The sequence below is a fragment of the Apteryx mantelli genome, chromosome Z (genome assembly GCF_036417845.1).
Source record: "Apteryx mantelli isolate bAptMan1 chromosome Z, bAptMan1.hap1, whole genome shotgun sequence".
Classification (NCBI taxonomy): domain Eukaryota; kingdom Metazoa; phylum Chordata; class Aves; order Apterygiformes; family Apterygidae; genus Apteryx; species Apteryx mantelli.
The window spans coordinates 83,502,107-83,516,693 of NC_090020.1; the positions used below are offsets into that span (position 1 = coordinate 83,502,107).

The window sequence follows — 14,587 nt, forward strand, 5'->3', positions numbered from 1 at the left end:
AAGCTTAAAATATGGTGCAGAACAAAAATGCCCCTATTATCCTCATATTCTATTAAAACAAAGAGCAGTTTTATAACATAAGAGGCACTTATTTATTTTACCTTTTCCCATGTTTTCTACATCCTTCTTCAGTGAATGAGGTGAATTGGTTTCTTGCGTGTGTTCGCCTTAAAAAACAGAAAACAAAAAAGTTATTGATTTACCAATATTGCTTTTTATCAGTACTGTCCTTACTGTGTAACTGCTTCAGAGTCTGGAGATTAAAAAAAAGAAAAAGAAAATTAAAAAAAAAGAAGAAGAAAGGTTTCTGCACAACTTTCAGAGGCCGCTCCTGAACAGAACAAGCCCGCTTTGGGACCAAAGACATTTTGTCTTTACGGGTAAAGACTCTCAGATTTGGACTGGGTACTACCCACACTCCTCTGAAGCTCTGGCTCCTCTCAGGATCTCCAGGGTGCTATCGCGTTCTGCTCCAATACTCTCGGCTCCAGAAACACTCTCGCTGAAATTTTACTCCGTAGACATATCTCATCAGCACAGTCTATCTCCATGTTGCCTAGCATACGTGAGCACAAGTGTTTGCAGGACTCGGATTTGCTTCTTGTTTAGTAAAGTATCTCCCTACGCCACAGACAGCCATTTCTCCCTCCGCCTTCTCCAACTCCTAGAGGAGACTTGAGGTCTCCTGGGTGCCTAGGAGAGCCCTTCTTGCACATATCCTGCCAGACCGAGTCATGCTCTCCCTCTAACCCCTCCTGAAGATGCACTTACTGGAAAATGCCTAGAGGTGAGCAGGGAACGGGGCAGAGCCTTCTCTAGAGTCTCATCTCTCTTCACAAAGGGAAGTCGAATGCTATCCAGCTGGGCAGACCCTTTCCCATCCCAAATTTTTCAAGTAAAACTCCTTTTGCACCAGCCTCTCTGCCTTCTTCAGCTCTTTAACTTTTTTACAGTCCTATGGCATGGGGTGGTTATATCTGATTATATTTTATATCCAGCTGAGAAAGAATCCGAAGGACACAGCTCTGAAGGCAACAAATTCAGAGACTTGTGTCTTTGGTCACTTACATACCTTTTAATAATAAAGTAAGAGTGAATTTTCTGGATTACAGAATTTGATTATTTCTAGATATATACACACAGCTTCTTGCAATCTTTTTCCTTACAAATGAAAAAAAAAAAAAACAAAATCAAAAACAAACAAGCAGAAAACCCCCAATGCATTAAGTTCACCTGGATGACAGTTTAACTAAATATGCACCTTCTGACAGACTGTAATTTAATTACCCTCTGGAACTCTGAAATTTTCCTCTAATTTCTATGAACAGAGTTTTGAAACGAAAAGCCATGAAAACAGGTTTTTAAAAGACAAAATACCACTTGCACGGAAATTAATGGGAGATTTTCTATTACCTACAGTTGAAGTAGAAATGGCCTCTTAATAATTAACAAAATATTAGATAAGTAGCCAATTATTGAACTAACTCCTGTTTTAGTCCAGCCAGTAAATACACGTCATTAACTCTAGTAATGAGCAATCACACTGAAGATACACGTGTAAAGCTACTCATGTGCTTATGCGTTTGAAGAAAAGAGTCATGGAGGAAATACCCTGCTTTTTTGGAATATACAAAGGTATAGCAAGGAATAGGTCACCAGGTAACAGATAAGATAGCAACTACTTAAAGAATTCTTACTATCACCACGCATTTGATAGGAGGTCGTGACACTGAGTTAATTTTAAAGTCCAACTGGAAGGTCTTGTTTTACATGCAGTCAGAAATCTTTTTGCAAAACATGTATTTTTACTTTCAAACTCAATGTGTTCCTATATCCCATAAACCTTTAAGTCATATTATAGTATATGAAACATATCCTGTATCTATGCATTTTAGCATCTCTCTTCTTCTTTCCTAACAAAAAAAACTTATCCAGGCATATACATTTAAACAACTGGTATCTGCTGCCAGCATTTCCATTAAAAAAATTGTTTACATAACACAATTACACAATTTTTTTTTAATATATATTTGATATAAATAAAGTATTTTCTTCAGGCAATTTGTTTCACACCATTAAAAGAAATAACAAGCTTAAAACTCACAAGAAAAATATATCACTCGTTGGACAGAGGTTTGAGGTGTTTGCATAAGGTAAAATGATTTTTTTTTTTTTAGTTAACAATTCCATTTTGAACAGGACTGCTAATAAAAAAAAATCTAAAAGAAAAATTTAAGTTATAGGAAGAATATTTGTTAAATTATAAACACTAGTATTTTTCTCCCTATCAGCTTCTTTCACTTAGCTTTTTTTCCTGAATGTTTCATGAGCTATTTCGAGGGAGAACAGACTCACAGATAGAAGGTAATTGGATTCTCCAAGGGGGAGGAAGAGAAAGGGGAAGGGACTAGATCCTAGCATACAGCGCGGCGGCAACACAGACGGCTCTTCCCCAATTGCTTGGCTGAGCTTTCAGGGCTGTGTGGTTTGAAGCCGCCGACTCGCTGGGACCGAAAGAACTGCGTCAAGATGAAAATAAGAGCATGTAGCATGAAGAATAACCTCTTCAGCCTCTGCAGCATCCCCACTAAGCTACAGAAAGGCTTATTAGAAAATCCCCCATCCTTGCCGCCGAAATAGGAATGAAGAGGATGGGAAGGGTGAGGATATTTAAAGAAAAAAAATAGCATATATGACTTTAAAGGCTCAACTGTATTTTTAAACTGCTTTCTGATATTCAAAAATGTCTTGACATTACCATCATTAATAGTAATAATAATACTTCGATGGGTTTCACCTTTCCAGCCTCCCCTCAAAATGATAATCAGGAAACTGCTCTTCTCAGTTTTTCCATACTTCCCAGAGGCCTCATCATGTGTTGTGTACTCTTACACCTTAATTGAAAGGGAGGAGGTATTGAATATTTAATCAGCTTCCTTTCTCTTAAATGTTAATTAAAAGCTAAATAGGTGTTTAAAAACAAACAAACAGAAAGCCCAAAGAATTTTAATCAGTCTAGGAAAAAATCACTTCCCCTTGTAATAGCTTCACATAACTCTCTTGGGCCTTGTCTACACACAAACTTGTGCCTGTTCAGCAGCATTTAACCCAGAAGCACTGAAAGCTGCGGAACCCCCCTGTGCGGACACATAGGTTTTGTTTAAGAGTTCCCAATTTCAGTTTAGTCGGAAAAAAGAATTCAAACTAAAAATAGTTTGCTGGATACGGCGATGAGGTTGGAAAGTGTTCCAGTTTGCAGGGGCTCAGCTGATGTTTTTGTTACCTGTGTTCTTCCCGAATAGCTCAGGTGTGTTGACCCGTATATTCTGGAATGAAAGTATGTGCGTTATATTTTGGGGCTAAATAAATGGCACTGTTATTCTGGAACACGAATATCCCCCCACGGAGGAAATGAGAAGTGACATCTGTGGGTAAACATCCTTCAAATTACTTAATCAACAATCTGAAAATAAGAGGTGCTGATTTGTATGTTGACGTAACCTCACCTCTTGTGACGCCACCGTTTTATTAGCTCTACGCCCACTGGAGTAGCTAAAATTTGAATTTTTAATAAAAAATTAACCAAAACGTTTCTGCAGCTCCTCACCCCCAAATGAATGCACGTTTCCTCTCTTCATAGCAAAAAACCAAACCAGACATACTCAGGCTACTTCTTCATTCTGTACCACCTAGGGCACACTCCGCTCTTCCGCAGTCCTTCCTTGGGAAGTTCAAGGTGTTCTTTAAACACCAGCTAAAAATTTCCATGCCAGCCCAGGCAACTCAGTTACGCTGATGGGCAAATGATGTGCAGAAGGATGAGCAATGTGACCAAAGCAGACCTATGATGGACCAGCAGTGTAACTCCGCTCTCCCGACTCTCGGTCCCGTGCCTTGTTCCCAAGCAACGCCTATTCCCCTTTCTCACTACTTCTGCACTTCCGGATAGTACCAACTCCAGTCATTCGCCCCATCTGCGGCTTGGCATGGGCCTTATTATTCCAAGACAGTCCTAAATATCACGGAGCATGCGAGGTCCCCATCTCCCAGACAGCTCTGTAGCTCGCTCCTACGAGGCGAGCTTTACTATTATGAAGCCTGCAGCATCAACGTTCTGCCAGGAACATCGTAACGTAGAAGTCCACCGGTATTTTTAGCTGGAGGGAATGTCGTGTACAGACACAAAGGCTGCAGTAGGGAAGATGTCACTATCTTCCGGGTATAAATATATACCCATGAAAAAATATCGGCAGATGTGAACTGGCAGGCTTTGAGAGCTCCAAAAGCTTCTTTTAACAGTTACTTACTCACTTTAAAACATGCACAGTTCTTGTGTATGTCTTGAAGAAATCCTAGCAAAACACAAACTTACTGAAAATATTCATGCATCTCGAAAAGGAGCTACGCCACATTTTGGGGGATGAATAGTCAATACACCAATCAGGACTCGGGAAAACATGCCTATTTTAAGAAACTTAATGAGCATATTCCTAAGTGCTTTTCTATATTGGGGCCGAAATACATACGCCTTACAAAATCTTACAAAATGTTAATTTGTCCTGAAAGTGGTTTAGCTTTAAAACAAACTAGTTCTATTTTTGCACAGATAAAGTCTATTTTATAACCTCCATTTAAACTTTAACACAGCCATCTGATTAAAAAAAAAAAATCTGTGTTAAAGTACAAGGTATAGAGGGAAATAGGGTTTCAGGATTTCAAACCTGAACATTCAGAAATTGTGACTGACTTAAAAATACGACATGTTTTAGAGAGACAACAAATCAGTTGCCTTTTGGTCTGAACCTTATGCATACATCTGAGAAGTGTTTCATAAATTTATTCTAAAAGCCTGAGAGCTAGCAGATTTCTGTTTTGGGTTTGTTTTAAACAGAAGGTGAGATTCTCATGGGATTCCAGAAGATGGGGCTTTAAGAAAACACCGAAGATCAAGACAACTTGCAAAGATCAACTTGCAAAAAAAATTATGAAATTAAAAAAACCTCCACCCTCTATTAATAATTCAAAGAGACTGAGCTCTTTAGTAATAGCAGAAGAGAAAAGACACAGTAAGAGTAAATAAGGACTAGATCCTACAATTTGTCTGCAGGTTCGTCTGCCACGCAGAGCCATGTACTCATACACAGTCTCATCTCTCATATGCAGGATTGGGCTTCACGTCTAAATTTTGCCTTGTCTTCCCCCGTCTAACCTTTAACTTTTTCATTTTTTTGCAAACACCTTCTGTAATAAAGTTTATGTCATTTAACTTCTGGATCCAATGCGGCAACCTTTAGCATTTACCTCAGTAAAGGCTATACAACTAGTCCAGTTTGCTGTGCAAAATAAACACTGGGCTGTTTTCGACCATCTATGAACTGCTGTAAATCCACCAACGTTAGCAGAGTTATTCTGGATATATATGAGTAAATGAAAGAAGAATTTGGCTCACTGCTCCTAGTCTGAATTTTCCTGAAATAACTGCCATGCCTTTTTTACAAATCAAAAACCAAAAATGAGGAAATGGTAGTATTTGAAAAACTGACTTCTAGCTGTTACGAACACCCACTGTAGAGCTCACGTTTCTCATTGAAACAGATGAAAATTCGGATAGGTTTGGGAAAGGCTCACTGAACTGAACTTCTCTTCAAAAAATACGCAGCATTTGCGAGGCAGTGTTGCAATGCCATTGCATGCTAGGCACACGCCGCCGCTCTACCCTTCAGCTCCAGGTGCTGAAGGAGGGTCGGGATGGCAAACTGCAGCTTTCCTAAAGAACTGGACCAGTTACGTAAGTTAGTCACAGATATCTGGCAAAACTGCCGTGGGAATTTGAATAATTTAGAGCTCTTTCGGAGCACTGTCTGACTGAAAAGGGAATTTTCACTGACAGTTTCCTGGCTACGCGGTGCAAACGGCTCCAGGATCGTCAAGCCTGTATCTAATCTACTTCAGCCTTGGAAATAGCTCAGGTTAATATGAATCTTCGAGCTCACTGATGCCCTGAGAATAACAAGCAAACATATGCACTTGCAAATAATCCTCTCTGACACAGAAAATACTGCATTTGTCTTAAGCCTGCTTTTACTGGTTAATAAATATAAGTTGATCTCACATTGTGAAGTATTTCCAGGATCATTTCATCTGTCTTAACCGTATTAGGAAGGCACAGGGTTAAGTAACTCATAAATGTCTCAAGTATACTGAACAAACTGGACAGCTAGAATATTCTGCAAAAGGGTTTGACAATCAAGCAGAAAAAGCTCGGTGAACATAACACTCTAATTCCGTGCAAGATTAAGAAGGCCCAATCCTACAAAAACACATTGGTATGAAGCCCACTGAAGACAGTGGGACTGCTCTCGCTTAGAGAGCACACAGAAAGCATTTTCAGAAACAAGCCCTCAAACATTTTGCATTTCTTTACAGTCAATTCACCTCCGTTCCAGTCCTGAGACTTTCACCCAGGTGCTGCTCTCAGCTTGCTTATTATCTTTAAGATTCTCCACAGGCTCAAAGTATACAAGGTAGTACACATCTTTGAAAAGTAAGATTTAAATTTAAATCTACCATGAAGATAACCATATAGCTATCATGGACTAGCAATATCAATGAATACAACACATACAACACATTTGGAGTTTTTATACAGAGATATGAGCTATAACATCTAAGGAAAAAGCAAAATATCATCGTAATTTAGATTTTAATATGAGCATGGATAGACTCATTTTCTAAAAGACAAAAAAAACCCCTATTTCTCAAAATAAATTGGCCCCAGTGCAGGATACAGACAATGCACAGCATACTGTACTCCTAATAATTCTTAGGTTCTTAAGGCTTAGTTCTGCTACTATCATTGCTATATTATCCATGGTAATTATTTGAAGGTACAGAAGATAATTAGCGCTATCCATTGGTCCACAACCTTGCTCCCTCGCAAGCAGACAGTCCCAAAACCTAAAACGTTGATTTTGTTTTCTTCACATACCGTACCTAAAGTAGGAATTAGTATTGTTAAGTATTTCTAAGAAACGTCCTCTAAAAGGGAACACATCTAGAAATGTTTGTGATCTTTCAATTGTTCTCTGCTATTATATAAGATTTCTGTAAGATCCCATTTCTTCATTTCCACTTCTTGTACAACTCTCTCTCTCCCTGCTTGCTCTCTCTGTCTCATTTGACAGGCAAATTTGCAGACATTGCCTGAGGATAACAACCTCGTTTGACAGTCAATTAACCGTGAATAGTCAAAGCCAAGGCAGTTTGCATTACATAAATGGAAAATTAGATTCCTTTTTCCCAAGAAACAAAACCCTCTCCTTAAGACACTGCAATAGACAACTTAGTATCAAAACTTCTAATCACGTCTTTCCCAAACCCCTTGGAGACATTTAGCAATCAGTAAAAGGTGGTTTCATTTAATTTGTATAATGTAATTTTTGTAAATGTATTATACATTTTGTGTAGAGATCATTATCATGGAGATAATATAAATGTTGGCATAGATGTCATAAAACACCTTTAATGTCTTTCTGACAGATATTAAAAGCAATAAGCTGTGATCCTTTTTAATGGAAGGTTTCAAAGAGAACATTTCAATTATTGTCATTTTATGCTTTTCCAGCCTGTTTCATTGTGTAACCTGATATATTTCTGAAATTTCTGCTGAAATATGCCCAGCAATTAATAATCTTATTCCTATTAATGTCACTGCTTTCCACCTATTTGCATTTTTCTCAGTTATATTTGCTTGGAATTGTTTTTATCTTTACCCTTGTACTAAATATTCAGACATTTGATTATGAATTTAAGCCTCTGCCTCTTTATCCTCTGCCTCCTTCTTCTGAGCCTACCTGCTATATCTCTCCAGAAGTCTCCTCCTGAAGGCTCTGAATCTGTGATGAAAAAATTATGCTCCTTGTTCTTATCTGAAATCCAAACAAAACGCAGCGCTTAAAATGCTTTTACCAGCAAGAAACCACAAAGCAAGATGAATATTAGAATCCAGAAAGAAGCATATATATTTGTATATTCAGCACACACAGAGACACATTTTGGATGTGGATGAATATAATGCTAAATTACCACCATAGAGAGACTATTAGAATGTTTAATGGATTTTTTTAATTGAAATCATGGAAGTGATTTATTTTTGTTTAAATCAAGTGATAGAGAAGAAACTGCTACAACTCACAGAACTGTGAATTCTTTCACGTTACGGTGAGCGGGCTAGACCTCGGTTTGTTCTTACCTGAGAAGTTATCCTCTTTCGTAGGCAACATGACTTGATTACTCTCCTTGCTCTTCTGATTCTAGAGGAGCAGAAAGCGAAAACGCACAAAATCAATAGGGGAAAAACAATTACGTGCAGATACATGGTCGCGGGCAGACAGCTACAGCACGCGCAAAAAAAAGCACCAATGGGAAGACCCCACCCCCCGGTGGCATTTCCCAAGATAATTTTCCTTCACAAACACGCTTTTTTGGGAAGGACAAGCACCGCGTGCCGGGCAACGCCTGGGCAGCTCCGAGGCCTGGATTATTTTGTGTGAGGTTGGGCCACCTAGAAACACCTGGAAAGACCCTTCTGCGCTGCCCATCAGCAGCCGCGCACCTCAGGGACCGGCAATGGAGAAAACCTGCTTTTTTTTGGTTTTGGCCAACATTAGGGCTGGTGTTTAACCACAGCAAGACGCATGGTGGCCTTGGCGTGCTCGGCCTGCTCTAAGGCAGTGAGGCGGTTTGGGTCAGACAGGCGGTTTTTTGGCGGGGAGGCGCGGTGGGGCCTGACGTCCCCATGAGGAACCGGGCCCAACATGGCGCCCGGGCCTCACCCAGGCGTGAAATGGCGGCCAAGATGGCGGGGGGGGGGGGAGGCGACGACGACGCACCCGGGCGCTCCATCTTCCTCCCGCCTCGCCGTGTGCGTGCGTGGGTGCGGGGGGGATTTTAATGACGCTAACTCAGGCGGAAAGAGCCTGAAGGGGGTATTTACATCTTTGTAGGGGGGCTGCTCCTCCAGGGCGGGGTGGTGCGCCGGGCTGCTGCCGCCACTGCCGGCCTTGGGGGGCCCCGGGGCCTGGCCCTCCGCCGGCCTCTCCTCCGGCGGTGGCCGGGCAGCAGGAAAGGGGCCGGTGGCGGCAGCAGGGCGCTCCCGGCCGCCCTTGTCCGCCACGCCGCGGCCCGGCGGGAAGCGGCCGCCGGCCGTGAGGGGGTCGGCGCCGCGCGGCTGCGGCGGCCGCTCGCCCTCTTCCTCGTCGTCATCGTCCTCGCCGTCGTCGTCGTCGTCCTCCTCCTCCTCGGGGGGCTTGTGCCCCTCGACGTCCACCTCCGCCTCGTCCTCCTCCTCCTCCTCGCTGCTGTCCTCGCTGGCGAAGCTGCCGGCGGGCGAGAGGAGGCGGTGCGGGGGGAGCGGGTGGCGCGGGCAGCCCGCCGCCACCACCTCTTCCTCCTCCTCCTCCTCCTCGGCGGCGGCGGCGGCGCGGGGCGGCGGCAGGAGCAGCAGCGGCGAGGCCGGGCGCGGCGGGCCGTGCAGCTTGGCCAGGCTCTCCGAGTCCTCCTTGCCGCCCACGGGCCGGAAGGCGCTGGAGTGGTGGTACCCGCCGCCGCCCGCCTTGCGCCCCGCTGCCGCCGCCGCCGCCTCCAGCAGGTGCGGGTGGTGCGCGGGGACGCGGCCGCCGCCGCCACCCTCCGGGGCAGGGGGCGAGGCGGGTTCGCCGCCGCCGCCGCCGCCAGGGGGCGCCTCGAAGAGCGGGTCCCGCGCGGCGGCGGCGGCGGCGGCAGCAGCGGGCGGCGGCGGGGCGGCGGGCGGCGAGCCCAGCCCCGCGGCCGCCGCCGCCTCGCCGCCGGGCTCGGGCAGCTCCAGGAAGGCCTGGCGCAGCAGCCCGGCGCCGTCGCCCAGCGCGCAGCCCAGGGCGCCCGGGGGGGGCGGCGGCGGCGGCGGCTGCGGCGGTGGCGGCGGCTGCAGGTAGGTGGGCACGGGCAGCCCGCCCGGCGTGCGCGGCGGCCAGAACATGCAGAAGGGCGGGTAGAAGGCGGCGTCCTTCCTGCCGGGCCAGAAGAGCCCCGACAGCCCCCCGCCGCCGCCGCCGCCCGCGCCGCCGCCCTTGTGCGCCGCCGCGCCGAGCCCCTCGCCGCCCTCCTCCTTCTTGTGGCAGAGGCCGAAGGCGGCGGCGGGGAAGCCGTAGGGATGCGGGAAGAGGCCGCCGCAGGCCGGGAACTTCTGGAGCACGCCGCCGAAGGAGCCCTTGCTGGGCACCGGGATCACCGGGTAGCTGCGCGGGCTCTTGCCGCCGTGCCCCGACGCCGCCGCCGCCGCCACGGCCTCCTGCAGCTCCTCGTCCTCCTCGAAGCGCGGCCGCTTCTGGTGCAGCTCCGGCGGCGCCGCCAGCAGGTGCGGGCTCAGCAGCCCGCCGCCCACCACCGCCGCCGCCGCCGCCGCCTTCACGGCGCCCAGCGGGTGGCACGACGGGGCGGCGGCGGCGGCGGCGGGCGGCGGCGGCGGCAGGGCCCGCTTGCGGCTGCCGCCGTTGAACATGGCCTTGACGTCCTCCCAGGCGAAGACCAGCTCGTCCTGGGGGCTCTTGTCGGTGAGCTTGAGGTGGCGGCGCCACGAGTTGAAGTTGGCGGCGTCGGGCTGCGTGTACTTGGCGTCGGGGGTGCGGTGCGAGTGGAAGATGAACTTGTTGGGCGAGAAGTACATGCTGCAGTAGCTGCACTTGATGCACTTGGCGCGCGAGCTGTTGTAGCGCGCCGGGATGAAGCTGCCGCGGCAGCCCCAGGCGCACTCGTGCGACACGTCGAAGGCGAAGTTATCCGGCAGCTTGGGCGGCCGGTTCTCGCCCAGGAAGGACTTGCACAGCCGCTCGGCCTCCCGCTTGGTGATCATGCCGCAGCGGCGGGAGGAGATGGGCATGGCCCCGGCCCGCCGCAGGATCTCCAGCTGCACGGGCGTGCACTGCACGCAGGTGATGCCCAGCGCCACGCGACGGTTGTGGATCTCGTTGTAGCTGAAGTTTTTCAGCAGCGTGTTGGAGATCTGCGCCAGGCACAGCCGCTCCTGCCCGTCGATGACCAGCGACACGATGGGGATGCCGTAGAGGATCACCTGCCCCACCTGGTTGGGCTTCATGGCCGCGTGGCCGGCCCGCGGCTGGCTCATGGGCTCCGGCGGGTACGTGCTGGACGGCGACGGCAGCAGGATGTCCGTGGGGGCGGGCAGCGGGCTCGTCGCCATCGCCTCAGCGCCGGGGGGGCTCCTCTGCGCCAGCTGCGGAGCGAGGGCGGAAAGGGAGACGCCGTCAGCGCGGCCCCCTCCGTGCCCAGCCGCCCCCCCCCCCGACGCCCCACGGAGCGACCCGCCGTCGGAGAAAGAGCCCGCGATTTTTAAGAATAAAGCGAGATGCGGAAGGAGCGAGGCGGCCCCCGCACGGAGTTATTTCCCCCGACGTTATCGCCAGCTTTCGCGGCCCCGATTCCCCCCCGACGGCCCCCTCATTGCCGGTAGAGACCCCGCCGGGCGCAGCTCGGCTCAGGCGCAGAGATTACGGCAAATTACCAAATATCCCCCCCCCCCCGTTTCGGGGCGTCCCCCATACATGCTACGCGCGGCGACTCCCAAAACCCGCATCGCCCCCCCCCCCGTCCGGGGGAACCCGCCGCTGCGGGGCCGCTCTACCTGCCCCCCCCCCCGGCACCGGCCGCGGGCGCCTTCCGACGGCTCCCGGTGCAACACGCAGCCGAGAGGCGGAAAAAAAAGTTTATCGTCTCCGCGGGCGCCCGCGCACCGCTCCGCGCCGCCGCTTACCTCCGCCGCTCCCGGGGCGCTCTAGCAGCGCCGCCGCCGCCGCCAGGGAGGCGCATCCCCGCCGCCCCCCGCGCAGCGCAGCGCAGCGCGGCGCGGCGGCGCGCAGCCTCCGCGCGTGTCTGGACGCGGGGCAGCCGCGCGCCGCGGCCCCCCGTGGGCGCCGTGACGTCAGCGGGCCCGGCCTCGCCTCCCCGCCCCGCGTGGGGAGGGGAGGGGGGGGGTCGGGCCGCGCCGTCGGTGCGGGGCTGCGCGGAGTCGCCTCCGCGGCGGCGCAATTGGAGCGGGGGGGGGGGGGGGGAGGATTAATCCGCCGTCGGGTCCGCGCCGGCTTCGCCAACGATTTGCTCCCCGATTCACGCCGCCAGGACGCCGAACTCCTCTACGAAACGTATTAAATCGGATTGTGCTTTTCCCCCCCCTTTTTAATCCCCCCCCCCACCCCAGTGTCTGAGCGCGGTCGCTTCCAAGAAATTGAATATATTCAATTTGCACATCGAAGCCACGTCCTTTCGGAAACGTTATTTTTTTAAGGGAACTGTCACAAATTCCGGGCGGCGGGAAGGGAAGGGAGGGGAGGGGAGAGGAGGGGGGAAAAAAAGTTGATTTCGGCCGCAGCGAGCCGTCCTCGGGGGCGCGAATAGGTGCCGGCAGCCGGGAGCGGCCCCCTGCCCTCCCCCAAACGGCGAAACCCGAGCGATCCGTTCAAACCGGCCTCAAAAGGAGCGAGATTCTCCCTTAAACGCCCGCAGCGTTAACACGGCGCAAATGTTGTATTTTTCTCATTGCCTCATGCCTCGACCTAGCAAAAGAAACGCGAATAACACGCGGCTCCGGCGCGGCCTCCCTGTTTTATCCCCCCGAAGCAGGTGAATGCGGTGCAGCAAAAATGCAGGTATTTCAAGACCTCCCCGAAAAATAAATGCAACATAGCAAGGAAAAATAGCCATTTTCTTGCCGTTTTCTCTCCTGCCCCGCTTGCTGTGATACAGACCCTCCCCGCCCCAAGGCCAGCCGGGTTTTGCCTCCTTTTGGGGGAGCTCTGCAGCCCCCCCCCCCCCCCCAGCCCCTTCTCTCGCTGTACCGTCCCCGGCAGGTCTGGCTGAGGACGAAGGGGGATCCAGCTGCTCGGCCTCGAGCACGTCTGCAGAGCGGAGCACAAAAACCATACCCACCCCCCCCCCCAAAAAAAAAAAAAAAAAAAAAAAAAACACCAAACCTGCCTTCTAGCTGAACCGGGAAAAAAAAAAACTGGAGCGGCCGGATATTTCCTAATACAGCTCTGATTTAAAAAAAAAATTTTTTTAACACAAATGATGCTCCCATCTCTCTGTTTTTCTGTCCGGGCACATGAGCAATGTCAAACCTTTCCGCGCACTTCCAAGCCACGAAAACGTGGGGTTCCCAGTGAGGGTTTTTTTTTTTTTTTTTTTTTGCAAGGCATCGCGGAGCCAGGCGAAACTCTCCGCGCCGGGACGGCCCCCCCCCCCCCCCAAATTAACCAAACCAAACCAAACCTCTTTCTGCTCTTCCCCGCGGAGGCCCCCGATCGCTTGGGTCCTGGCTAACTTTAAAAAAAAAAATCACCCCTCTCTTGAGCACTTCTGCCACTTCTCCTTAAAGCCTGCTGCCCCCCGTGCAGCGACGGCCACCCGGAGCCCCCCCCCCCACTCCCCCGGGCTCTCCCCCGGGCCCGCTGCTTTCGCCTGAGCAGTCGCTACGAGCCTCGCACGGGTGACATTTTAATCAATGCTTCCTAGCCAGGCTGACAGGAATTTTACACTCCGAAAGTCGCCTCCGACGGCTAATTGATTCAAATTGTTTTATTGGTTAAGCCCGTGTCACGCTTTGCGTGATCTATGGCCACGCCACGGAGGAAATTTCCCCGCCTGTCTTCGCTCCCTCGGTGCTTCGCCGAGTTCAGGGGTGTTTTCGGGGGGGATGTCGCCCGCTGCGGCGGGTGCTCCGGGGTCCCGGCCCCGCCGTCGGGGGCATCAGCCCGGTCCCCGGGGAGCGGCGGGACCCGCTCGGTCGCCGCGTGGTTTTTCCCCTGTCCATTCCCAAGCGAAACGGTGCTAAAGAGCCTCCCCCGGGCTCTGATCCTGGCGTGGGGAGAGAGGGAGAAGCGGGTCACCCCGCCTGGTCGCAGGCGGCGGCAGGGGTTGGCAAGGCACCTGCAACGAAGCCGCCCCGGGAGCTGCGTCCTCGCAACCCGAGAGAGGTTAAAAAACGCACGCTCGATCCGGGGAAGTCATTAGCCAGCGCCTGCCGTTTATTTTGCGGTGAAAAAAGAAAAGAAAAGAAAAGAAAAGAAAAGAAAAGAAAAGAAAAGAAAAGAAAAGAAAAGAAAAGAAAAGAAAAGAAAAGAAAAGAAAAGAAAAGAAAAGAAAAGAAGAAAAGAGGCCAAAGTTGCTTGTTCACCTGATGGGTGCTAATGGCCTCCCTACAATCGGCTCGTTTGAGGGGTCCCCTCAGTTTTCTCTGCAGAGAAAGCCGAAACCCGTGGGGATTTGTGCTCTTTAGGAGAAGGTGCAGGACACCGCGTGTCACAGGGAAGCGCCCGGAGCTGCGTCTGCGGAGGGAGGGAGGGGGGAAGACACTACCCCGCACCAGCACCTTGGAGAAGAGGGACAAGGATATACCCGGGTGCTTTTCTATTCGAGTTTTGTCGGGAAACCTCGCGGAGGAAGCGCGACCCCCAGCAGCTGCGCGGGGCCGGCTCGGCTTGCCGGAAAAAGGCCCGTCCCCCCAGCGGCCGGGCCGCTGCCGCAGGTGGCCCCGGGG

At 50.6% G+C, this 14,587-nt stretch overlaps 1 protein-coding gene across 1 annotated transcript in view; it reads right to left on the minus strand.

Annotated features, from left to right (window-relative positions):
* Nucleotides 1-11,276, minus strand: part of SKOR2 (SKI family transcriptional corepressor 2) — a 28,044-nt gene extending 16,768 nt beyond the window's left edge. The window contains exons 1-4 of the mRNA XM_067315933.1: nucleotides 8,996-11,276; nucleotides 8,252-8,312; nucleotides 7,854-7,928; nucleotides 102-167 (exon numbers count right to left, since the gene is read on the minus strand). Of these exons, the coding sequence (XP_067172034.1) occupies nucleotides 102-167; nucleotides 7,854-7,928; nucleotides 8,252-8,312; nucleotides 8,996-11,236 (2,443 nt within the window). The 5' untranslated portion in view covers nucleotides 11,237-11,276. The remainder of the gene's footprint in view (nucleotides 1-101; nucleotides 168-7,853; nucleotides 7,929-8,251; nucleotides 8,313-8,995) is intronic.
* Nucleotides 11,277-14,587: the final 3,311 nt, after the last annotated feature.